Below are 24259 nucleotides of genomic sequence, written 5' to 3'. Positions count from 1 at the left end.
TTTAATTTAAAACTTTTTGGCAATTTTTCTTTTCATTTATACACAAAAATAATGAATATTTGGCAACAATAAAAATAAATATACTTTCAAGTTCATTAAAAATCGTAAAACAGGTGAGGGGGGGCAGTCAGAATAGATCAAATAAATCATTAACATTGCACGTGTGTTTTGCACGTTGTTTATATTCGGGGCGGGTTGTGAATGGGAAACAACTACAGGCGACGGCGAGCAGCCGCGCTGCTGAAAACGTGTGGCCGTACCTGGCCAGCAGGTCCAGGATCTGCTCCCTCATGTAGCTGCTGCACACGCTGTTGTCGTTGATCAGCTCGGGGGTTAACTCCGGCCACCGGGAGCCGCCGCAGGACGCCCCGCTCTGGATCCAGTCGATCGCCCGCCGCCGGTCGTGCAGGGAGGTCAGGTAACGCCAAAACAACGCCGAGTCACAGGAAGTCAACTCTGACGAAGCAAAAACAGAAAGAAAGAAAAGCAGAGCTCTCAAGTACTTAAGTATGAACGTTTTTCTTTTCAAGTCAAATTGAAAAACTAAAAAACAAAAATCTATAATTAATATAAATAACTCTATTTATAATAAATAAATTTATAATAAATTTAAAATATATTTATTTATTTATTTATTTATTTATTTTTTGCTTATTTTCAAGTAATTTTCTCCTAACTTTTTACTAATTTCTTGCTAATTTTTGGCCATTTCTTAAGTTACTCATTGCCTTCTTCCCATGTTTTTGGAAGAAAAAGGGAGTTAAAATCCAAAGAAAGTCAAACTGACCAAATCTCTTTTATCACTGTGGTGAAATATTAAACCGTAACTGTGTTTTTTCAGGGTTTCAGCGTGAAGAAGCAGCTCCACAGTATCTGCCTGTACACCGACGACAAGGACCTCAGGGAGTTTGTGGTCAGTTAACAGTTAACCAACAACGCTGAGGTGGAATGTAACTAAGTACATTTACTCAATTACTGTACTTGAGTACTAATTTGAGCCACTTGTAGTTGAGTATTATCTTTTTAGCCACTTCATACTTTTACTGCACCACATTTCAGAAGGAAATCTTGTACTTTTTACTTCACCACATTTATCTGAGAGCTTCAGTTACTTCACAGATTCAGATTTCTGCATAAAAAACAAGTTTTGTTGTGAATTAACTGAAAAAACAGTTTAGACGATTACAGCTGTGATAATTAGCTACTTCTGTTAATTCTGTAATTTTAACAACCATTTGAATCTTTATCTATTTTTTTATTTTAGTGTTTTGTGGGTGTTTTTTTTATTTCATCATTTTGAGTTTTTTTGGTGTTATTTTCTTTTGAGGTCCTTTAGGTGTTTTTTTAATTGTTTATTTTTACTTTTAGAGTTTTTGTGGGTGTTTTTTTTCTTTAAAAAAACTATTTTTTATTGTGAATTTTGGAATATTATTTTCTGTTATGTTATGACTTTTATTCTTTAATTAAAACTATTTCAAATATTTTTTGGGTGCTTATTTTTTAATAATCATTTTATTATTTTTAATAAAAATCATTTTTTATTGTAATACTAATAATACATTTTTGGGCAGTTTTTATTTATTTTTATTTTTACAATTTCAGTTTCTGGAGTGTTTTGTTTATGTGTTTGTGCATATTATACTTTTACTTTTAATACTTAAAATACTTTTTCCTGAATATACTTACTTACTTTTAATTAATAGAATTCAATAAAGGACTCATAACAGAGTATTTTTACAGTGTGGTATTAGTACTTTTACTTAAGTAAAGGCTCTAAATACTTCCTCCATCGCTGATAAAAACACAGACAACTTTGTTTTTTTTAATGTCCTTTTGTTGTTTTTGGGATCAGAGGGTCTGCTGGAGTCTACCTGTGTGCTGGAGTCTGGACAGGAGGACGGCGGTCTGGCAGCTCTGGTCCCAGTTCCTCACCCAGTCCAGTCTGAGGTTCCTCCAGAGCCCCCCGTCCTCCTCAGACCTCCTCTGTCCTGCCAGCTCCTCCAGGACCTCCTGGCCTCCTCCCGCCTCCCTACAGACCATCTGAAGCGGTCTGCGGAGAGAGAGCGAGGTGAGGCGAGGGACAGACGAACTTTAACAAATCAAAACACATCACGAGAACTGATTTTTGACAGGATTCAGGATCCCGCGCACTTTCATGGACAACGTTTCAAAATTTTTCAAAGACTTTTCAAGGACCAAAACTATTTTTACATTCTTGCCCCACTTGCTTTAGCATTTTTTCAAACACATAAGATTCAAACTCTGTTCAAACGTGATTTCAGCATCGCACCTGATGTGTCGGAAGTTTGAAAATCCAACAATAAATGATGTTTTAATGAGTTCTGGCTGTGATAAATGGCGTCATTTTGCTGATTTTTTAAAAGAAAACATACCTTTCAAATATTTAATATAAATAAATAAATAATTAAAAAATTGCCAAAAAGAATTTAAATAAAAGGAGTCGCCATTTTTTTTAAAAGATGGGAAAAAATTGTCAAATTAAAAAAAAAAAAAAAAAAACGCTTCTAAACCTGTTTAAAAAGAGAAAAAGTTTTCTATAAAATTCACCACTTAAAAAAAAAAAATTAAATTAAATTAAAAACTGCATTAAAATAAATAGAGTATACAGCCATGTAAGCTGTATACCCGCCCCTAAAGCCAAAAGGGCTTAAAAATGATTTGTGGAGAGAAAATAATATTTCAGTATGAACTAATAAACAAAAGACGTTGACGCCACAAATTAGAGCCGTTACGTCGTCACCTACCGAAAATAAATTCACTATTATGTCACATTAATGTCATTTAATGTATTATTATGAGCGTGTTTACGTTTGTGATGAGGCGTCTGCGGGGCAGCGGGACGCCGGCTGCGATCCCAGCCGCTCCATCTCCCTGATGAACGCCACGCTCTGCAGCTCCGCCTCTGGGAAATAACTCCGCCCCGACAGCTCCTCCACCTGACACATCAGCCCGTCAAAAAATAACAGCAGCGTTAACCAGTGGTGGCAGAAGTATTAAGAGCCTTTACTTTACTAATACTGCACTGTGAAAATACTCTGTTACAAAGTCCTACATTTAATCTTACTAAGAAAAGGTAAGTATAAAAAATGTACTAAAAGTAAAAGAAACAAATGCAGAAAAGTCTAAAACAAAAGAACAGAAACTCAAAATTGTAAGAAAAACGTAAAAAAAAACCCATCAAAAAAAATCAAAATTATTTTTGAATAGAAAAAAACATCCCAAAAAACTCTAATTATTTGATATTTAAAATAAAAAAACAACCAAAGCTGCAATATTATAAAAAAAAAGGAAAAACCGTCCCCAAATCTAAAAAGTACTTATTAACAATAGAAAAACACCCCAAAACTCATCTCAAAGACAAAAACCTAAAAATTAGTTAAAAATGAATAAAAAGACTCAAAATTATTTAAAATCATAATAATAAAAACAGCCCAAATCTCAAATTAATTGAAAATAGAAAAAGAGTTATACATTTAGAAAAATGATTAATTTACTGTAAAAAGACTAATAGTTTAATCAACTAACTATTTCAGCTGTACTAGTATAAACTATTTATTAGTTTAATTTATGACAAACTTCATATCTTAAACAATTTTCTTATGTTTTTTATACAGAAATCTTAATTTGTAAAGTAACTAAACCTGTCAAACAAATGTAATCAAGTAAAAAGTACAAGATTTCCTTCTGAAATGTGGTGCAGTAAAAGTATAAAGTGGCTAAAAAAGATAATACTCAACTACAAGTGGCTCAAATTAGTACTCAAGTACAGTAATTGAGTAAATGTACTTAGTTACATTCCACCTCAGCGTTGTTGGTTAACTGTTAACTGACCACAAACTCCCTGAGGTCCTTGTCGTCGGTGTACAGGCAGATACTGTGGAGCTGCTTCTTCACGCTGAAACCCTGAAAAAACACAGTTACGGTTTAATATTTCACCACAGTGATAAAAGAGATTTGGTCAGTTTGACTTTCTTTGGATTTTAACTCCCTTTTTCTTCCAAAAACATGGGAAGAAGGCAATGAGCAACTTAAGAAATGGCCAAAAATTAGCAAGAAAAGTTAGGAGAAAATTACTTGAAAGAAAGAAATTAAATAATTTATTTTAAAATTATTATTAATTTATTTATTATAAATAGAGTTATATATATTAATTATAGATTTTTTTTAGTTTTTCAATTTCAGGTAAACAAAAAAGAAAATGGCATGAAAAAAAAATGCTAAAAAATAAATCAAATCTAATAACACACACACAATATAGTAATATAGTTATTTTAAAAAAAAAAAAAAATTTAAATCTAAAATTATAAAGATCGAACTCTCAACAATTTAAACTTTTTTCTTTTAATTTCAGGTAATTTTTCGCCACCTTTCACTTATGTCTTGTAATTTGCGTGACATTTCTCGCCCAGTTGCTCGATGTCTTTTCCCTCGAGGTTTTTAAAGAAATCAAACAAATTTGTTCACGTGTCAAAGGTGTTAAAGCTCGTGAAAGTCTGATTGGTCGGTTGACTCCCGGAGCGAGGTGACCTCACCGTGTTGACGAGGAGCGTGCTGGCGGTCTGCAGGTCTCGGCGCTGCAGGCAGGAGAACGCCTGACGCAGACCCTCCGTCCTCAGGGCCGACAGACGCTGCTCCGGCTGGCCCCGCCTCCTCAGGACGGCCTGAGCTCGGGGGATCTGATTGGTCAGGATGGACAGGCGCACCACTTCCTGCAGGACACACGAGGGACACGAACAACTACAATTTTCTGGGTAGAGGGACAAAAATAAAAAACTGTGTGGGGACATTTCACGAGGACACGTCACCTCCGTGGGCAGCTGCTCCCACTCGTCTGTCCGAGCCTCCTCCTGAGCAGAGTCGGAGGAGGAGGAGGTGCTGGAGGTGTCGCCCCCTGCAGGCCAGGGGAACCTCTTCATGTAGCTCCTCAGCTCGGTGACGTACCGCTCCAGAACGTCCACGCAGCTCCGCACGCCTGCGTCCTCGTCTGCAGACACGAGAGACCGCAACTGACAAATCGGACATTTGTGTCTATTAGGGCCCAGTGCCCGAATGTAACTAAGTACTTTTACTCAAGTACTGTACATTTTAAGTACACATTTGTGGTCATTGTACTTAACTTTTATATTTTATTTTCATGCCAATATATACTTTTACTCCACTACATTTCAGAGGGAAATATAAATCTTAGATACTATGTAATTTTTCTGCATCAAAAAATGACACGAGTTTATAAAATATGATATTTTGTTATGTATTAAATTACTTACGTATTTGTACGAGCAGAGATGAAATGAGTAGTTGATTAATTATCTGATAGTGAGAATATTAATCGCTAACTATTTTGACAAACATTCAAGTCATTTTATGCATTTTTTTATATTTTGTTATTTTTTATAATTTGGAGTTTTTTGTGATTTTTTTCAGATTTTTAAAAATTATTTTGAGTTATTTGGATATTCTTTTTTTCCATTTTTAAATTTGTGGGTGTTTTTTTTTCTTTTTATACGTTTTAGGTGCATTTTTATTTTGGGGGATTTAATTTTAAATAAAGTTGAGGTTTTGTCGTGTTTTTTCTCATTTAGAAAAATATGATCCGTTTTTCTTTAATAAATTATGGAGTTCCACAGGGGTCGATATGGGGCCCAAGTTTATTCATGTTATATATACTCCACCTTAGCCAGATCTAATCCCACTGCTGTGCTGATGACAGGAAGGAGGTGTGTGTGTGTGTGTGTGTGTGTGTGTGTGTGTGTGTGTGTGTGTTGCCTTACGGTGTGTGTTGAGCACTGAGCGGATCTGCGTGTTGACGAAGCTCAGCGTGATGTTGAGCAGCTGTTCGGAGAACTGTCGGCTCTGAGCTTCGCTGTTTGAATCTCTGACAGCCGAACACAGAAGGTCCAACGCAGGACACAACTCCTGGACAGCTGCTGGCACCAGAAATACAAAACACACAACTTTATACGCACAAACACGTACGAAACTGACACGAGTGAAGCCACTAAAAGTAGAATTTGTATACGTATAGTTATTAAAATGAAAGATTATAAAGTATAGGCAGAAATATGTCTCTGGGCTTCAATAATTGTGCGTCCGTACCGTCTGTCAGGTTGACTGTGGAGGCTGCGGGCTGATCGGCAGCAGGCGACAGGATGTTTTCTTTACTCTTCAGGTAGAAATCCACCGTGTCCAGCTGACGGTTCTTCAGTCCAGCCTGCAAAACAAAAAACAGCTTTAAAAGAAACCACAGAGACCGTTTTGGTCAAAATGACAACTGTAGAGTGTGAAGTGAAGTACTAATACCACACAGAGAAAAAGGCTCAGTTAAAGTCATGCACTGAAAATTTTACTTAAGTCAAAGTAGGTAAGTATATTCAGGAAAAAGCACTTCAAATATTAAAAGTATCAAATGCATAAAAATACATAAAAAAAAGTTAAAACACTCCAAAATATTTAAAAATTTGTAAAGAAAAAATATATTAAATATACTAAAAATTATTATGTATACTTAAAAAAATTAAACTTATAACCCATAAAGTAAAAATTCTTTAAAAAGGAAGAAAAAAACCAAAAACTCTAAAATTGAAAAAAAAACAACCTTATATGTTTATTAAAATTAATTGCCAATTATTTTGATAAATTTTGATTAATTTAATTTATAAACTCTTCTTATTATATATAAACTCTTTTTAAAGTAAATAAAAGGTGTAAGATAAATGTAATGAAGTAAAAAGAACAATATTCCCCTCTGACAGGTAGGGGAGTAAAAGTACAAAGTAGCATTAAAAAAAAACTCAAACAAAGTACAAGTCTGTCAAATGTGTACTTAGTGCAGTACTTAAACAGGCGATCTGGGACACACTCGTGAAGTGGCGTGCTGCGTCCTACCTGCAGGGCGTGGATGGGGATGGAGCAGCGCCCCCAGCTGTTCAGGTGACAGACTGCGTCGACTGTCGCTGCGCTGCCGAACAACATCAACCTGCTGAGCAAGTCCTGCTGCGACACCGAGAACATCACCTGAAACACGCCGGACTCTGAACACACACACACACACACACACACACACACACACACACACACACACACACAAACACAAACACACACACACACAAACACAAACACACACACACACACAAACACAAACACACACACACACACACACACACACACACACACACACACACACACACAAACACACAAACACACACACACACACAAACACACACACACACACACACACACACACACACACACACACACACACACACACACACAAACACACACACACACACACACACACACACACACACACACACAAACACACACAGTGTGTCAGTGTGATGTAACATTTCATTTTTCCATTATTTAATGTATTGGCAAAAAAAAAATGATCGAAATCCCTGCTCGCTTTCAGATTTCTTTCAAACACAGATGACACATTTTCAGAGAGAGGGACACTCGAAAAACAGATAATTGCAGCCGAATTCACTAAAGTCTGATTTAGTTCAGGTGTTTCTTCTGCACCGTGTAACAACTGAGCAAAGCTTTATTTTTTCTGTGCATCAAACAGAAACTTCTGTCGTTTCTTTACGAACTCCAACAATCTTTGGCCAACAAACGTCACAGTTATGACGACATTAAACTTCCCTGCTGAGATCCGAAGATGCATCATCATCAAGACAAAACCACGAGCAGTCAGATGGCTCCACAGCTTGTTCACAAATCTCCAACTTTACCAAACTTAATCATTTAGGTCAGGTGTGTTGTTGTGTATTGTAAACTGCCCTGTGACGTCAACAGGTCTGGGTGTCCAATAGCTCAGGATATAAATATTTAAACTAGAAAATTTGTGTTTTTTAACGGGTCAGCAGGTTTCTAAAGCATGTTTTCTTTAAAAAAACAACTGTAAAATAATAATAAGATGAAAAAACATCAGTAAAAATTTTGTGAGAAAAACAAAATAGCCAAAATTGTTTTTTAAACAAAGCTTTAAAAGAAAAACAAAATGCTCAAAAATGAATTTTGATAGGAAAAAAGAAATCGCCAAGAGTTTTTGAAAATCACCAAAAATTTAAAAAATATAAATAAAAATAAAAAAATCACCAAAATCTTTGAAAAGAGAACATGCCTTCCAAACCCGCAGGGCTCTTATTTTCCTAAAGCGGTCCAGGCGAAGCCTCCGATGTCTTGAAATCATAGAAATGCTCCTGGTTGTGGCATTTCAAGATCTGGATGAACCTGATATTTACATTTTGACCATAACTGGCTTAAATGCAAAATACAAAACTATTTAAAAAAACATAAATTTTCTCACTCAGACATTTTTTCTACCTCAATAAAAACTTGCTGGACTTACTCTTCAGCAGCAGCGTGTGCTGTCTCTCTCCACAGAGCTGGACCGGCGTCGCCTCGCCCTCCGCCCGATGGTAGCTCACCCTCCCAGACTCTAAATCCCATAAGGCCACTGTGGTCTGTCTGTTGCCGGGGGAGACGAAGGTCAGCTGGGCGGAGAAATCTGACACAGTGAGCCGAGATGGAGCCGACGTCTCGGGGACAGCGAAATCAACGGTTGCTCCACCGCAAGGCACTCTGCTGTGGACCCAGGGCGGGGCCTGGTGGGACTCCAGGTGGTGGAGGAAGGAGGACCAGGAGGTCTGGAAAGGCCTGGAGGAGGAGGAGGAGGAGGGAGCTGCAGGCTGCTGGGCTCTGCTGTACATGGAAGCCAGACGAGCTTCCCAGGAGCTAGAAGAAGTTTAAGTTAGAGGTCAAAATTTAAGGTTCAGATGTCAGAAAAACATCATTTTGACCATTCAAGGACTTATTTGTTGGTTTGAAATAACTGTAATTTAGGGCTGCGAACTGAGTGTCAGGATGCAGCTCTGGAACAAACTGCATGTTTGTAAAAAATAATGTTTCTTTTTACACGTTCAAAATGAATTCTTTCGTTCACTGATATGATGTACGTGGAGGTCGGCAGTTTACCGGTCGGTGCTGAAAGTGGATCCGAGGGCCGCGAGGCTGCAGCTGGAGCTGGATAGGCTGTCCTGGTCTCCCGGGTTCTGGGGCCGGATGGGGGGCCGGGAGGGGGGCTCAGCACACAGCAGGTGGTCTGGATACAAACTGGAGGACAGAAATGGACTTTGTTTCATCTGTGAACAGAGTGTCTCTCGGGCGCTGAGCCTGATTAACGTGCAGATGAGAGGATTTTGTCTCCTGAGCGAATCGGTTTAATGTTCCTCCAGCTGGATCAGGAGCTTTGACATCAGAGCGTTTAGAGACAAATCTGGCAGAAAAGACCAGCAGGCAGCGGGCCACATCTCTGCAGGATCAGGATCTAAACTCAGGGCTCCCACATGCTTTCATGGACAAAATTTTAAAAAAAAGTTTTAAGAAACCATTACAAAAAAAAAATCCCTCAACCAGCAGGAACTTATAACTCAAACAGAACGGTTCATTACTTCACTCCAAATGTTGATTAAAGGCGAAGACAAAGACCAGCAGAGCTGCTCTGGAGCCACAGCAGACAGTTCAGCTGGCCAGCTGGTTAATTCCTTCATTTATTTTGACAGATAATTAAAAAAAACAACATACGAAAAAAAGTCATTTAAATGTTATATCAATGAAAATTAAATAAAAAATTAAACACGAACCAGAGTGATGCAATGCTTTGCTGCAGGCCACTCACCATGATTTTATTATTATTATTATTATGGTATTATTAGCAATAGAGTGTGTACAATTTATCTTTTTCCCTCTTTTCTCCCGTCTTTATCTCAGCTGAACTAAGCTTCGAAGGTTCGATGGTCTTTATCCATATTACGTGATCTGGATCAGAGAAAACTGCGCCCAAATCAAACCGGCTTCAGGGAACTGTGAAAAAACTAAGACGACAATATTTCAAACCGGATTGAGGCTGAGTTTGATCATTTTTGATGCTTTTTCTTATGCATGTAAGACCCTAAATAACTTATGAATAAAGTTTCTGGTCATTTGGGTTCCAGAGGCTTTAGCCCAGATTTGGCACCTTAAACGGGTGAGAACTGATTTTAGATCTGGACGCCGTGTTGTCCGTCAGCCGCGTCTCAGCCAGAATAGGCCCGCGTCTGTGAAAGTTAACTCTGGGCCAGATTTGGCAAAAGTAAACGGGCCAAAGCCGGCTCACATTTGGCCCCGTGGAGCCCGAACTCTGCCCGTCAGCCACGACTTTCTGCTCCTGAGAGTTTGATTAACATGAGACGAACTTAACGGGTTTTAAAGAAACTCCTAAAAACAGGAACTGAAAACGGAATAAAGAAAAAAAAAGCCGGTGTACCTGAAGTAGTGGTCGAGGTCGACGGCGGCGGCGGTGTGAGACTCAGTGACGGCGACGGCCGTACTGAGATCAGCTGACACCTGCAGGAGGCAGAAGGAGGAAGAGGAGGAGAAGGAGGAGGAAGAGGAGGAGGGGAGGAGGTCGTCCTCTGCAGGGACAGACGTCAGGTACACGGAGAGGTCAACGGTGGCCAGCGGACTGCCGTCAGTGACGTCACGCACAGCTGGAGGTCAAAGTTAAAGAAGACGGACGGGATGTGACGAAGAGTTACAACAGAGCAGCAGATGAGGAGAAAACTGCATTTTTCTGCACCTGCTAACGAAAACTACACAAAATACCTGCTTTTACACGTTTATGTCCAACAGAGAAAGAATGTGACGGTGGAGGCGAGTGGTCGTGTTTCTTCAGAGGCCACTGTGATAAAAAGCTTTGTATTTCACGTTTTACATATCTCACAAACACGACCTCAGCCAGGTATAAAAAATACTTTAATCTCAGTGGGATTATCTGCTAAAATAAATACATTAAAATAAACACGTTTTATTTGCCCTGACTCGATCCAAATCACGTGATTTTGAGTATCTGACGTTATCGAGTCCATATCTGAAACTTAATTTTCCTCTGACGAGGCTCCTTTAAAGTTAATAAAATCAATAAACTGGAGAGCCTACGCTTGACAATATAAATGAATAAATAGCTCTTTAATGCATTAGCCATGTTATAATAATAACAATAATTATTATTGTAATTATTATAATTATTGTTGTTGTTATTATTATTCATTATTTCTAACCTCTTTAATCCTCCATATATAGTTTGTTCAACACAGCTGAAAGTTACGGCGGAGAAACACCGTGCGCTACAACTAAAGGCAAAATCTCACACTGAGATCAAACAAAACGAGGGCCCATAATTTTGGAAAATGCGTTCCAAGTTGCTGTGCATTAAAATAAAACACCTGCGTGACAGCTGCCATGAAACAAAGGATCAGATCACCACATGCTTGATCGATCTGGATAACAAAGTCTGAGACTGGATCGGGACATCCCGACATTAGTGTGAGAATCTGTTGGGTGTCACGCCTTCGCCAGGTGAGGATACATATGAGTCCAGTGGAGCTGAGGACAAACAGGGTGTCTCTGCAGACGCAGTGGTGGACAGCAGCGTGTCTGTCGCTGTCGGTGAGCTGGATGTTGCAGCAGGAAACTGTCTGCGGCTCGTCCTCCGCCGGCTGCCATCGCAGCTGCAGCAGCCAATCACAGTTCAGCAGCACGTAGCAGCGACCGGCAGCAAACGACAACAAACGCACCGACTGCAGCTCGCACACACCTGAAAATAAAACACGATCAGTAATGTTTTAGACATTTATACACTGTTAATGTATGGCATCCTTATTTCAGGGTCATTCAGGGATATTCAAATCTCAGCTGCGGCCAAATCTGGCCCCTGATAGGGTGTCTGGAGGCCCCCAAAGATTTTCTAATTGAGAATAAAATAAACTGATTCACACTGAATTGTTTGTGTACTTTTAGTATCAACAAGGTAAAATCCTAGAAATGTCCTTCAATCACAGAACTCTCCAAAAATCCACAACGTGCCAAAATCCTAGCAACTTCCTAAAATCCTAAAAATGGCAATAAATTCTCGTAATGTCCTAAAATCCTTGAAATGTCCCAAAATCCTGGAATTTCCCCTTAAATCCTCAAAAGGTGCAAAAATTCTCCAAATATCCCAAAATCCTTGAAAAGTCCAAAAATCCTCAAAATATCATAAAATACCAGAAATATGGCAAAAACCTTTTAAAAAATCCAAAAATCCTAACAATGACTTTTTAGAAAAGTGTCCCCCACACAAAGGAAGTAGCGTGTCCCTGGCCTTTCGTCGTCAGTCGGCGTGTTAGTGTCAGACCTGACGGTCGCCGGCTGGTCGTCTTACTCACCATCATCCTGCTCTCTGAGCGTCTGCAGCAGGCGAGCTGCGGGACATTCAGAGACACGGAGCAGAGACACGGAGGCTGACCGCTCGGCGTCCACCTCCAGCAGCTTCAGGTCCCTCTGAGATCCAACAGCCAGCAGTCTGACGCCGCCGCGGCCGGAAACGCTCACATCCTCCCAGGAAAAGCTGCAACGAGAGGAACATTTCACCAGTTTGACTTTTTTTTTATGGCTGACACAAAATTAAAGACAAAGTTTCATCCAAAACATCATCATGTGCTGAAAAATAAAGATGGAGCACAGGGGAACCTAACATACTGTATTTTGATAATCAGTTATGTTATGTATATTTTGATGGTAGAAAGTGGATAGAAAGCATTCCAGCCATGTTTTGACAAACAACACGAACAGCCAATGATGATAAGAAGAGAGCTGCGGAGAACCAGCAGAGAACAGCTTAGTGTTTGACAGCCACAGCATTTCATCATCGTGGATCGAACAGCTGACGGTCCAACATAAGCACAGTGAGACAGACAAACAGAGCGCAGCTTCTCCCCAAAGCACCAAAGTGTTTGAAACAGCCAGCAGTTCGCTCCAGCACGGACATGTCCAACAGCCCGCTCCAGCATGGACATGTCCAACAGCCCGCTCCAGCACGGACATGTCCAACAGCCCGCTCCAGCACGGACATGTCCAACAGCCCACTCCAGCACGCAAACATGTCCAACAGCCCGCTCCAGCACACAAACATGTCCAACAGCCTGCTCCAGCACGGACATGTCCAACAGCCCACTCTAGCACGGACATGTCCAACAGCTTGCTCCAGCAAGGACATGTCCAACAGCTTGCTCCAGCAAGGACATGTCCAACAGCTCGGTCCAGCAAGGACATGTCCAACAGCTCGCTCCAGCACGGACATGTCCGACAGCTCGCTCCAGCGCGTGGCAGCTATAGGAGAAGTAGGCCGACTCAGACGTTTTTAATTCCTGAGTAAAATGATTAACAGCACAGAAGTTTGACAGAAGCTGAAGTCAGAGTCCTGCAGTCAGGAGAGGTTGGACTATTATCAGCACAATGTGCTTCAATTTACCTGAAGTTTGTTTCAGATGGAGCTTTTCATTTTTATATAATGCTGGAAAGTTTAATAAATAATAATAAATCACATGTTTATTACACTCCAACACACCATGGTCACATGACACTGCGTCAGTGAACTATGAGGGCAAAAAACAAACCACAAAAAAAGCAAAATAATCATTATTCAATCGTACTCAAAGTAAAATATTCAGTTAATGGTGATATTGATTTTAGGTATGCGGCTCGGACCTTTGCTGGGAGGACATTTTAGTACCTGGACCTCTGTGAGTTTTAGTAGAATAGGTCCTCCAGCTGGTGATGCTGTTCTACAGTATATTTGTCATGTTCAATGTCTGACAGAAAATAAATATTTAAACCTAAATGAACCTGATGATATCTTCATATCTCACTGAGGAGTCAGAGGAACCTTTAAGCTCCACAGAAATACTGATTTGATGGATATCGTGATAAATATCGATATCGACTGATATGAAAAAAAGATCGTGATAATACGTTTTTCCTTATCGCCCTGCGTTTGTTTTGTCTTTTTGTTTTTCTTATATCTTGTTTTCAATGTTTCTTTTTTGTTACATCATTGAATTTCTAAATAAAATAAAATAAAATAAAATAAAATAATCACACAGCATTTTGCTCTCAGGATGTGCAGTGCGGGACAGAGGACAGACAGACAGGACACTGAGGTGGACGCGGACTCACTCTGTGAAAGGACCGTCCTCTGCGGCCGGAGGGGACTCTCTGTCCGCCGGGTCCCACACCTCCAGCCGGCCCCGGGCCCCGAGACATCCGAGCAGGGACCCTCCGGGGGCCAGTTCAGCCTTCTGGATGTCCCCGATGTGTCCACAGTGCTGGTTCTCCGAGACAACACACACCTCGATGGACTCTGTCTCCGACATCTTCATCCGTCAGAGGGACATGTGTCCAGGTGTCTCTTGAAGACACGTGTCCTCAGTTTAACGCCTAAAAGAGCAAATAAAACGACAGAGACGGAGGCGGAAATGTTTGGACATGTCTTCATGTCCTGATAACAGCAGCTGAGTCTGAGCAGTCACATGATTTGTCCACCCTGTCAGCTGATCTAATCTGACCAATAGAGAGGCGACTTCAAACAGGCCACTTAATCGAAAGACGATGTTGATTTTTAATCATTCTCTTTTTTTTAGTTCGGTTTATTTTAATACATGTGAATTTAGCGGCAAAAAAACCCGCTAAAATAAATCGCAGTGTAGTTCCTAAGATTAATTTTATTTTCTAAAATTAATTATTTATGATGTGTTTGTGATATGAATTAAAAACAGTTTCATTTAATAAAGATTTACAAAATATTTAATCATTTGACATCTGAAATTAGCTTTAAATATAGAAGAAGAATAAAAAGAAAAGAAGAAACCTGGAGATTGGTCTTATTTCTTTCAATAACAAACAAACAAACAAACAAACAAAAAAAAACACGATATGCAACTTGGCAACAAATGTCCCTCATTATAAAAAAAAGAAAAGAAAAAGAAGTAAAAAAATGACCAGATAATTAGTTTGGGGCAGATATTATTCATAAAGAAAAAATATAACAGCGGAAAACACTTTTTAAAGTAATTTTCTTGTTCTTCTTCTTGTAACTTTTAACTCATTTACCAATTTCGTGTAATTTTTTGTAACTTTTTTCTTTTTTCCTTCATTATTTTTCTTATTTTCAGATAATTTTCTTTACACCTTTTTAGCTTTCAAAGTGTTAAACCATGAAAACCAGGGAGTTGTCGCCCTCTTGTGGCCACAGTGAGTAACTACAGCAGCTCTCTCGTCACAGGTAAGACTTTTGGTGCAGATTCATAAAATTATTGTTTTTGTATATATTATAGATGTGGGTGATTTTCTCTGTGGCTATTTTCAGATAATTTTCTTGTAACATTTCACTTTAAAAAAAAAAATTGACACAAAAATGACCTTAAAACCAGCAACGAAAAAGAAGAAAAAGATCAATAAATAAGCAAACAAGAAAATAATCCTTAATATGTACAAAAATAAATATATATATCTATTGTAATATAATTTTAAAGGTATGGTTATAAGAATTATAAAAATATTTTTTGGCATTTGTCTAAAGTTGATAATATCTCATAATCCCCACAGATAATTTACAGGTGAACTTTTTTCAATTTGTGGGTAATTTTTTGCCAGGTTCTTTATTTTCAAAGAAATCACAGCCATGTTGACAGCTTCAGAGGTTTAAAGGTGCACATTATTCTGTCAAACACACATAACACACACATAAAGCAGCTTCTTCTTGACGCAGATTTTAATATCGAAATCTTTTGTACATTTCCTATTTTTCCTTTTTCTTTACAAAAAATAATAATTTTCACCTCTAAAATATTCAGACTCAATTATCGGATGATTTCAGTTACAAAAGGACAGATTTCTAAAAAGAGTCACTGCAGGAAAAGACGGAAAAACTGGCCCTCTTCCTCTGCGGCGTCCGATTCAGACGCCGCCGAGAGCTGCCGCCGCTCGCCGTCCAGCAGGGAATGATCAACACACGCCCGTCTGCGGCTTCATTCACCGCTCAGAGCTCAGCCTGCTCACCGGAGGCTCCCCACGAACACCTGCACGCACACACGCGGACACACACACTCGGCGGCTGCCAGGTGTTGGCTCAGGCAGGTGGAGCGCCCGCGTCAGTCGGTCAGTCGTCGGGTTCGGTGACGCACTGCTCCACGATCTCCCTCAGGTTTGGGTTCTCCATGGCGGCCGCCACTCGCTCCTTATCGTTGATCTGTTTGTTAACTGGAGACACAAACTTCAGTGAGCCGCTGCATTTCCAGCAGACGACGCGAAGACTCAAAGAAACAACTACAAGCTGCAGCCGCCTCACTGTTTCACTGCTACATTATTTCGGTATATTAAACCAGAGATATTCAACTTACAAAATGTAAAATAAATATAAGTTTTCTGCAAATATCACCAAAAAATAAAATTTAAAAAAGCCTTTTTTCACATTTTCTATAAAAAATTCCAAAAATTAAAAAATAAAAAATAAAAGAAAATCGCAAAAAAAGAATCACGCGTCCCTCACCTGATTTCTAAAAAAATAAACAGAAAAGAAATCACCAATTTTTTTAAACATTCTTTAATTAAAATTGGAAAAAAATGCAACTTTTTAAAATAAAAACGCCAAGGTTTTCGATAAAAAAGGCCAAAAACAAAGATGAAACAATGATTTTTTTAAAAATTAAAATTGTAAAAAATTTTAAAGAAAGAAATCACCAAAACTGTGAAATAAAATAAAATTAAAATCCCCAGACTTTTTACAAACAACTTGCCACCAAACCTGTTTCCTAAAATCACCCCAAAACAAATAAAAAAAACATGTTTTCTTTAAAAAAATCATGAATAAAATAATACAAAATACACCCATCTGAAGTTGGTCTTCCTCTAAAGCAAAACGTGCTTAATGAACATGCTGCGGGAGAAAATGAAAAACGCATTCATGATAAACAAATAAACAAAAAAAACGTTTCACGCGTCGACACATTAATGTCATTATTTTTTACACATATCATATTTCAATGATAAATCCAGGTTTTCCAGGACTGTGGGATCCCTGTTTATCAGTATTATTAAAATCTACTTAATAAACAACAAAGAGACCAGACGGGCGAGCTCCTTTTCTTCTCTCAAGTCTTTTTAAAAATATCACACTTTTTGCTTCATATTAAATCAGTTATTCTTGTTTTACTGTTTTTCAGTCATTCATATCTCTTTTTTCTTTATTATTATGTCAGTTTGTTGTGTCCTTTTTGTTCACTTTGTCGCTTTTTTTTTAACAGCGCTAAATAAATAAAGTTATAAAGATAATCAAATATAAATATATAAATGTATCTGGACTGTTATTAAATGTCAAACAGCAGAACGCAGCACATCCAACACGAGTCCGAGTCTGTCAGTCGACAGACGCCGTTCGCTCTTTTAAATTAGGAACAGAAATAAAGCCGACTCACTGTCTTCTTCAGTCGAGTGGGTTCCCTCTGAAATGTAAATTTCCAACTGAGAAAAGACAGAAAAAAAACGATATTAGAGGCAGAGAGCTTCACGCTGTCTGGTTTTTGTGTTAGGAGTCATTTTAAATGTTATTTCGGGGTAAAAGAGAAAAAGAAAACAGACGGACAGAGACACGAAGAGAACAAATAAAGCCATTAATAATGTGAACTGGTGATGACACAAAAGCTCCTAAAACAGAAAAAAAGACAAAAAAACAGAAATATATTTCACAGGCTGGCAGCTCTGAGGACTGCTTTGGTTTCACAGAAAGAAATCGAAATGCTCCAAAGAAAATTAATATTTTAGAAAATGGTGTTTTTCTCACTTTGTGTCGACACTTTGTGTTTTATTTTTTCCCGTAAATCTGAAGCGAAATCTCATTTCTCTGTGCTGCTTACAGGCGCCTTTAACAGGAATAAAAACCTCTGAACCGCAAACAGAATAATGAAGTTTCATTCAAAAACATGAAAAAAAGGCAAAGAGCAACTTGGTACTTAATGTTCACAAATTGCTAGAAATGAGTAGAATATATAATATATGTATATATGTATTACAAAAAGCTAGGGAAAATGTCAAGGGGAAAAATACATTTAAAAAAATCATAATTACATTTTTTAAATTTTGTTACAAAATTATTATAATTTTTTGTGCACTTTTTCAAGGTAATTTTTGTGGAATATTTTAAACTTTCTTGTTTTTATTGTTGTTGTTTTAAATAATTTCTATTTTCATTTTTAACATACTAATTTTACAGGTAATTTTCTTGGTTTGTTGCTGTTTGCCTTCTCCTTTTTTTGTAACCAGTTTCTTGTTTTTTTTATCTGCTTTCCTTTTCCTGTTTTTGTTTTCTTTTTAAAATTTATTTTCAGGCAATTTTCTTGTACTTTTTACTAATTTCTGTTTTTTGTTTCTGGTATCATTTCCCTTTTTTCTCACTAATTTTCAGGTAATTATTTAACATTTTCCTTATTTCTTGTTGCTGTTTCTGCTTTTCCTTTGTTTTATTATTTTTTTTTAATAAAAAAAAATTCAGGTAAATTTCTTGTATAATTTACTAATTTCTTGTTTTTGTTTCTGCTTCCCTTTCCCCCCTTTAAAAAAAACAAACAAATTAATTTTCAGGTAATTTTGTTACCGTGAGCACAAACAGCTCATTGGCAGTTTTTTCTGTGCCGGTTGTGTTTTGGTGCGTTTGCAGAGATCTGAGCGTTAATGAACGACAGCGGCCGCGCCCTCCTCGGTCACGTAAAGTCCGAATTAAACTTCTGTTTTATGAGGAAAAAAAATCGTGGAAATATAGAAATGTCATTTCTTGTTTTGTGTCAGCTTCCCTTTTAGTTTTTGTTTTACTCACTTTCGGGTAATTTTATTGTATTTTTCACTAATTTCTTGTTGTTTGTGTTTTCTTTTTCTTTCTTTTTTTTAAACTAATTTTTCCGGTAATTTACAGTTTTTGCTTATTTTTAGATTTTTAGACATTTCTAGGATTTTGGGATGTTCCAAGGAGGAGAGAAATGTCTAGGATTTTTTTTAAGTTTCTAGGGTTTGGCCCCTGATGGGGCCCTGATCACGATGTCCCGACCTACATCGTGAGAAGAGACAGAATATGTGTTTTTTAAAATTGAAAGCACAAGTCTCTCTTGTGTTACTCACCTTATGTTTGAACGGCAAACATCTCTGCAGCTTCACCTGTAAGCACAGACCTGCGGACACACAAAGCATCGCCGTCACACGTTTTAATAATCACCATTTTCAAACATCACAGAAATTGAATCCCTTTCTCAGGATCCGCGTTCACATCGGCACTAAGAGTCATTTTAAATGATTTTATACCGTCCAACAAGATCGGTCAAAGGGGAACTATGTGCATCTAGGACAGTGATACTCAACCCTCGGGACAAAACTGGCCCCCGACGAGGGGCCTAGTGGCCCCCAACCATTTTCTGACAGACAATAAAAATAAAGTGATTCTCCTGCATCTCCTGACAGACGTCCCTGCTAAGTCCCTAATGCCCTGAAATCCAAGGAACATACTGAAATCCTAAAATACTAGAAATCTCAGGAATGTCCAGAAATCACAGAAATGTCCTAAACTCCAAGAAACATCCTAAAATCTGAGACATTGTCCTAAAATCGGAAAAATGTCTTCAAATCCTAGAAATGTCCTAAAATAATAGAAACATCCTAAAATAGTAGAAACATGTGTGGGGCCGCTGTGAGTGGCCCCTGGCCCCCCGTCACTTCCCCAAACAGAGCGAGTTAAGTTTGCTGCTCTACATTTCTCCTCTAATGAGGTAAAACAGAGGAAGAGCAGAAACTCTGCGTCAGTCAGGATTCACTTTTTAATGCCTGTTTCTTTTCTTTTTGCACGTGTTTAAATGTGCGTTTCGTCTCCTAAAAGGAAAATTACTTTGCAGCCACGAATGAAGTAATTAACTGCAAACAGACAGATGAGAAAACGAGAAACAGGACACAGAACACATGAATACAAAGACGTGTTTTCTATGCAGAGTAATGAGCTCTTTCATGCGTGATTACGGACTGTTTCTCTGCACGAATTTCAGCTCAGCGTCTGCTGCTGCGGACAGATTAGACCGACCACAAGCCAACGACCGAGGCGAAGCGGCAAACTGTCAGTTGGAGCTCCAGTTAACCCTTAACCACCCTTTCACCAAGACATGACCCGAGAAAGAAACCTTAAAAAATAGCACAAAACACCTGCCAACAAATACCCCCAAATACTATATGTAATACGTGTTAAATATGTCCCACAAATTGCAAGAAATAAGTAAATGGTAACAAGAAAATTGCCTGGGGAAAAAATGTTGAAAATGTTATATTTAAAAATATGTTAAATAAAGTTCAAATAAATGTTCTCTCTCTCTATATATATATGTATATATATATATATATATATATATATATATATATATATATATATATACACACACATACACACATACAGTACATATATAAGTCCAAGCCTGTGAGAAGCGTCTGAATGCAGCACAAGAAAACTGATGTCAGTCCAGGTTTCAAAGGGTTAAAGAAGCAAGTCCAAAAAATGTCCAAAAAACTGTATTTATAGTTTTGATAATTATTTATAATAATTATTTATTATAATTTTAAAAATTATTTTACAGAGAGATTTTTATTTTTAAGCACTTTTTTCGTGTTGTGTCTTTTGTTGTGTTCTTATTTATTTATTCATTTTTTTTTATTTATCTCTTTATTCATTCATTTATCTGTTTATTTAGTTATTTTTGGTTCATTTGTTTCTAATTCTCAGATCATTTTCTTTCTCTCGTTACTTTTTTTTTCTAGGTTTTGGGTCATTTTTTCTAAAGCTGCTCTTTTGTAAGATTTTTAAGGACATCAAGCTCAAACATCGGGGAAGACGACGGTCAACAGCGAGACTCCAAAAAGTCTTTTTGTTTCCTTGTTTTCTGAACTCACTTGAAATCGCAGCATTCGCTGAACCGTCCGGAGCGTCTGCAACGATCAAAATAAACCCCGAAACTCGGAACAGAAACAGGCAGGACGTCGCCGCCGACACCTGCGCGCGTGAACGCTTTTTACAAACATAAACAGGCACGTTTGGAGGCGGAGCGACTCACCGATCAGCGTGGCGAGCGAGCAGTGAGGGACGGTGGGAGAAAACCTGATGACGATGAGGTACTCGTCCTCTCCGAGCTCCTGCACCTCCACGCACTGCTCCGTCACCACGTCCAGCTCCTCCAGGGTGTTGGGCTTCTCCGGGTCACGGATCGAGCGAATCACATCTGACGGAGGACAGAAAAACAGATGAGACGCTGCAAAAAAATTAATTAATTAAAAAAAATAACATTAACTAGACGGTGAGTAGTGATAAATGAGCAGATAAAACCCCCCAAAACCAAAAACTTAAAAAGCAGATTTGGAAAAAATAAAACATTACTAAAAGCACCTTTTTACTTTCATAATTTAACCCTTTAAGACCAGAAGAAATTGGTTGAATTTCTTTGAAAAAAAAAAAAAAAAACATGGTCGAAAGGTTTTGACCCAACTGGAAAGAAATATTCCACAAATGACCTGAACATGGTTTTAAAAAAGGGCTTGGGTTTTTTCTTTTTCTCATTTTTTTAATAATAAAAGTTTGTCTGTGAAAAAAAGGGAAACTTGTTTGCGATGCTAAACATGTGTGACAAGTTATTTCCTTATTTTGCCAAACAGTGTTTATTTTTTAATATACTGGTATCAGAAATGTCATTTTAAGTTTCATGTTAACTTTGAATATCCCAATAAAAAAGGTAGAAAAATAAAATTAAAAAGGGTGTTGGGGTTTTATCCAAAATATAAGGAAAAGTGTCCAAAAGACTATATTTTAAATTATAATTTTATATATCTAAAATTATGAAACAACAACAACAACAATAAAAAATAAAAAATAATTAAAAATACATATACTTTTTGAGAGGGTCATTTTCTTCTCTTTTTTGTTGTTATTTACTTTCTTTTGGCCTATTTTCTGCTAATTTTCTTAAACCTAAAAAGAGAGAGTTAACTAGATATCAAGAAAACTATATTATATATAGGATTATATTTTTATAATAAGGCTACAGAAAAAAAAACTGATTTGTTTTTTATTATTTGTATTTATAACATTTTATTTTTTATTTTTTCCACTTTTTCAGGTCATTTCCTGTTTTTAAAATCAGGGATTCCAGTTCTGTACCAAAAACTTTACGACATTTGCAGGATTTAAGGCTGTTTCTAGGATTTTAGGACATTTCCAAGATTTTAGGATGTTTTAAGAATTTTGTGAAGTTTCTAAATTTTAAAACATTTCTGGGATTTTTAGGACATTGGTAGGGTTTTTGAACATTCCTGGGATTTCAGGATTTCCCCCCGATTTTAGTGTATTTCTTGATTGTTTTTTTTTTATTTTTTTTTTTAGATTTTTGGCACGTCTCTTGTTTTTTCATGCTTTTATCTTTTTTATGACGTTTCTCAGATTTAGGACGTTTCAATGACTACAGAATATTTCTAGGATTTTAGGACATTTCTGTGATTTTAGGACATCAGTGTCTCAGCTGTGTCCTCTGTCGGGGGTGTGGGGGATCCTCCTCTGACTCTTTTTTAAATCAACAAGCTCTATTTTGATGCTGTTTTATGTCTCTGACAACCTATGGAGACTAAAAGGACAAAAACTATCCACAGAGTCCATCACTTTATTCTTATTGTTAATTAGAAAATGATTTGGGGGCCACCAGGGGCCCATCAGGGGCCAGATTGGGGTGTAAATTGAGTAGTTTGTGGCGTTCAGTGAAAACAAACCAAACTCCATTTAGAAAGTCATGTATTTGAGCTCTGTGTCGGCCCCCAGCACTGCCCAGGTGTGTAACTTTCACTACAGCCTTAAAAACACCAATTCAACAAATCGTCTTCTTAAATTCGCCTTTAACTACTTAATGAAATCGTTTTTAACGACATTAAATGGCTAAAGTGCTGCTGTTAACTCGCCTGTCAGCGGTAACATTTGGCCTGCTGCACTTACCGTACACTTCTAACGCTTTCTCCTCCATCTTTTTACTCCTCAGCTCATTCCTGTTGTGGCTCAGGCCGGAAAACTCTAAAATCTTAGCGGCAGTTAACGACACAAGACTCGACACTATTTCCATTTTTTAGAAAACGCCATAATAACAGAAGCAGAGCGGACGGTGGTGACTTTGACAGGAAGACAGAGACGCTGCCGTTAGCTGACAGCAGATCTCTACATCATCAGGAGCCGCACAGCAGTCGCTCCTCAGCTGTAACACTGTATACAGATCAGCGGGGTTTTCCTGCAGCCAATGAGCTTTTCTGTGTCGCTTCCGTTTCCTGTTTTTTTGTCTTTTAGGGAAAAGCAATCGATGAATGATTACGCTTGATGCTGATTATCGCTAATATGTTCTGCATGCGATATTATTGGATATTAGTAATATTTTTTTAGAAAATTGATTGAAGCTTGGATACACTTTCAACATTTTATGCTTAAAAGATGTTAATAAGAAGAAAAGTAATCGTGTTTTTATGGGTGTTTTTTTTCTGTTTGTTTTTTGTTTTATTTTGCTTTTTTGGGAGGGTGAGAAGATGTGTATTTTGTATATTGCTGTGTATTTTTTCAGAACTTTTTTTGTGTTGTCAAAACTTTAATACAAATATTGTAAAAAAATAAAAGTTGGAAAAAAAAGAGGAAGAAAAGCAATTAAATGTGAATTATTTTAGGTGTAACTGAAACTCAAAGCGTAGCTTCCAAGTAAATAGATTTATATATTTGAATGGAATTGAATTTATAAGTTGGTTGAAGATTTGTGCAAAGACGGAGTTTCAAGCAAGCGCTTCAAGTAATTTTTATGAGCTGTGAATAGATGTTTCCTTTTGATTAACCCTCTGAAACATGGATGGACATCACTTCTTGTGTTGCTTTTTATTTCTTATTATCATGATTATATATTCAAAATAATTTTATCAAAATGGATATAATTATAAATAGTATTTTATTACATTATTTTAAATACAAATATTGTTAAGCAGTTTTTTTCCATTAAAATTTATCTTTGGGAATTTATTTCTTAAAATTACTTAATTAATTTAATAATTTTTTGGTGTCTATCTTTTAACTTTCCCATTTATCTTTTGTTGGTTTTCAGGGGGGGTTCTTTTTGGATTTAAAAATAAAACAATTTCTTGTCAATCTCTGGGTCATTTATTCATAAGTTGCTCATTGTCCTCAAGTTTTTAACAAAATCAAGCAAATCCACCCAGGTTTCAAATTTTTAATACAGATAATCCAAAAGACTTTGGGGTCTCACTGTGTTAACTGTTTTGAGAAAAAGTAGAAACC

At 37.5% G+C, this 24259-nt stretch overlaps 2 protein-coding genes across 7 annotated transcripts in view; both read right to left on the bottom strand.

Annotated features, from left to right (window-relative positions):
* The window catches only part of spg11 (SPG11 vesicle trafficking associated, spatacsin), a 36226-nt gene extending 21811 nt beyond the window's left edge, over positions 1–14415 (bottom strand). For 4 of the 6 annotated variants that reach the window (XR_015776922.1, XR_015776923.1, XM_088079585.1 and 1 more), the window contains exons 1-15: positions 14059–14415; positions 12270–12451; positions 11432–11659; positions 10331–10553; positions 9001–9138; positions 8375–8760; positions 6907–7052; positions 6118–6232; positions 5793–5948; positions 4827–5005; positions 4554–4730; positions 3853–3924; positions 2830–2957; positions 1872–2050; positions 261–456 (exon numbers count right to left, since the gene is read on the bottom strand). Coding sequence is in view for 4 of the 6 variants with exons in the window: in XM_088079585.1 (XP_087935711.1) it covers positions 261–456; positions 1872–2050; positions 2830–2957; positions 3853–3924; positions 4554–4730; positions 4827–5005; positions 5793–5948; positions 6118–6232; positions 6907–7052; positions 8375–8760; positions 9001–9138; positions 10331–10553; positions 11432–11659; positions 12270–12451; positions 14059–14261 (2708 nt within the window). In the remaining 2 variants the exon portion in view is untranslated. The remainder of the gene's footprint in view (positions 1–260; positions 457–1871; positions 2051–2829; positions 2958–3852; positions 3925–4553; positions 4731–4826; positions 5006–5792; positions 5949–6117; positions 6233–6906; positions 7053–8374; positions 8761–9000; positions 9139–10330; positions 10554–11431; positions 11660–12269; positions 12452–14058) is intronic. The other 2 variants (XM_088079586.1, XM_088079588.1) reach the window with 1 other exon arrangement.
* Positions 14416–15634: 1219 nt separating this feature from the next.
* Positions 15635–23186, bottom strand: ciao2a (cytosolic iron-sulfur assembly component 2A). Its single transcript, XM_088079590.1, has 5 exons — positions 22931–23186; positions 21012–21176; positions 19048–19097; positions 17355–17400; positions 15635–16140 (listed from the first exon to the last, which is right to left on the bottom strand). Exons 1-5 carry the CDS (start codon positions 23052–23054, stop codon positions 16040–16042), a joined length of 486 nt encoding a protein of 161 aa, XP_087935716.1. The 5' UTR covers positions 23055–23186; the 3' UTR covers positions 15635–16039.
* Positions 23187–24259: the final 1073 nt, after the last annotated feature.

Source organism: Plectropomus leopardus, chromosome 7, assembly GCF_026936395.1.
Source record: "Plectropomus leopardus strain MGB_pleo_1.0 chromosome 7, ASM2693639v1, whole genome shotgun sequence".
Classification (NCBI taxonomy): Eukaryota; Metazoa; Chordata; class Actinopteri; order Perciformes; family Serranidae; genus Plectropomus; species Plectropomus leopardus.
This window is presented reverse-complemented; position numbering and strand designations above follow the sequence as displayed.

Coding starts and splice junctions, on each gene's coding strand:
- ciao2a (XM_088079590.1), bottom strand. CDS start 23,054: ATGGAAATAGTGTCGAGTCTTGTGTCGTTAACTGCCGCTAAGATTTTA. Junction 19,098..21,011: donor CTCGCTCGCCACGCTGATCG/GTGAGTCGCTCC, acceptor GTGTGTCCGCAG/GTCTGTGCTTACAGGTGAAG. Junction 16,141..17,354: donor CCACTCGACTGAAGAAGACA/GTGAGTCGGCTT, acceptor TTGTGTCTCCAG/TTAACAAACAGATCAACGAT.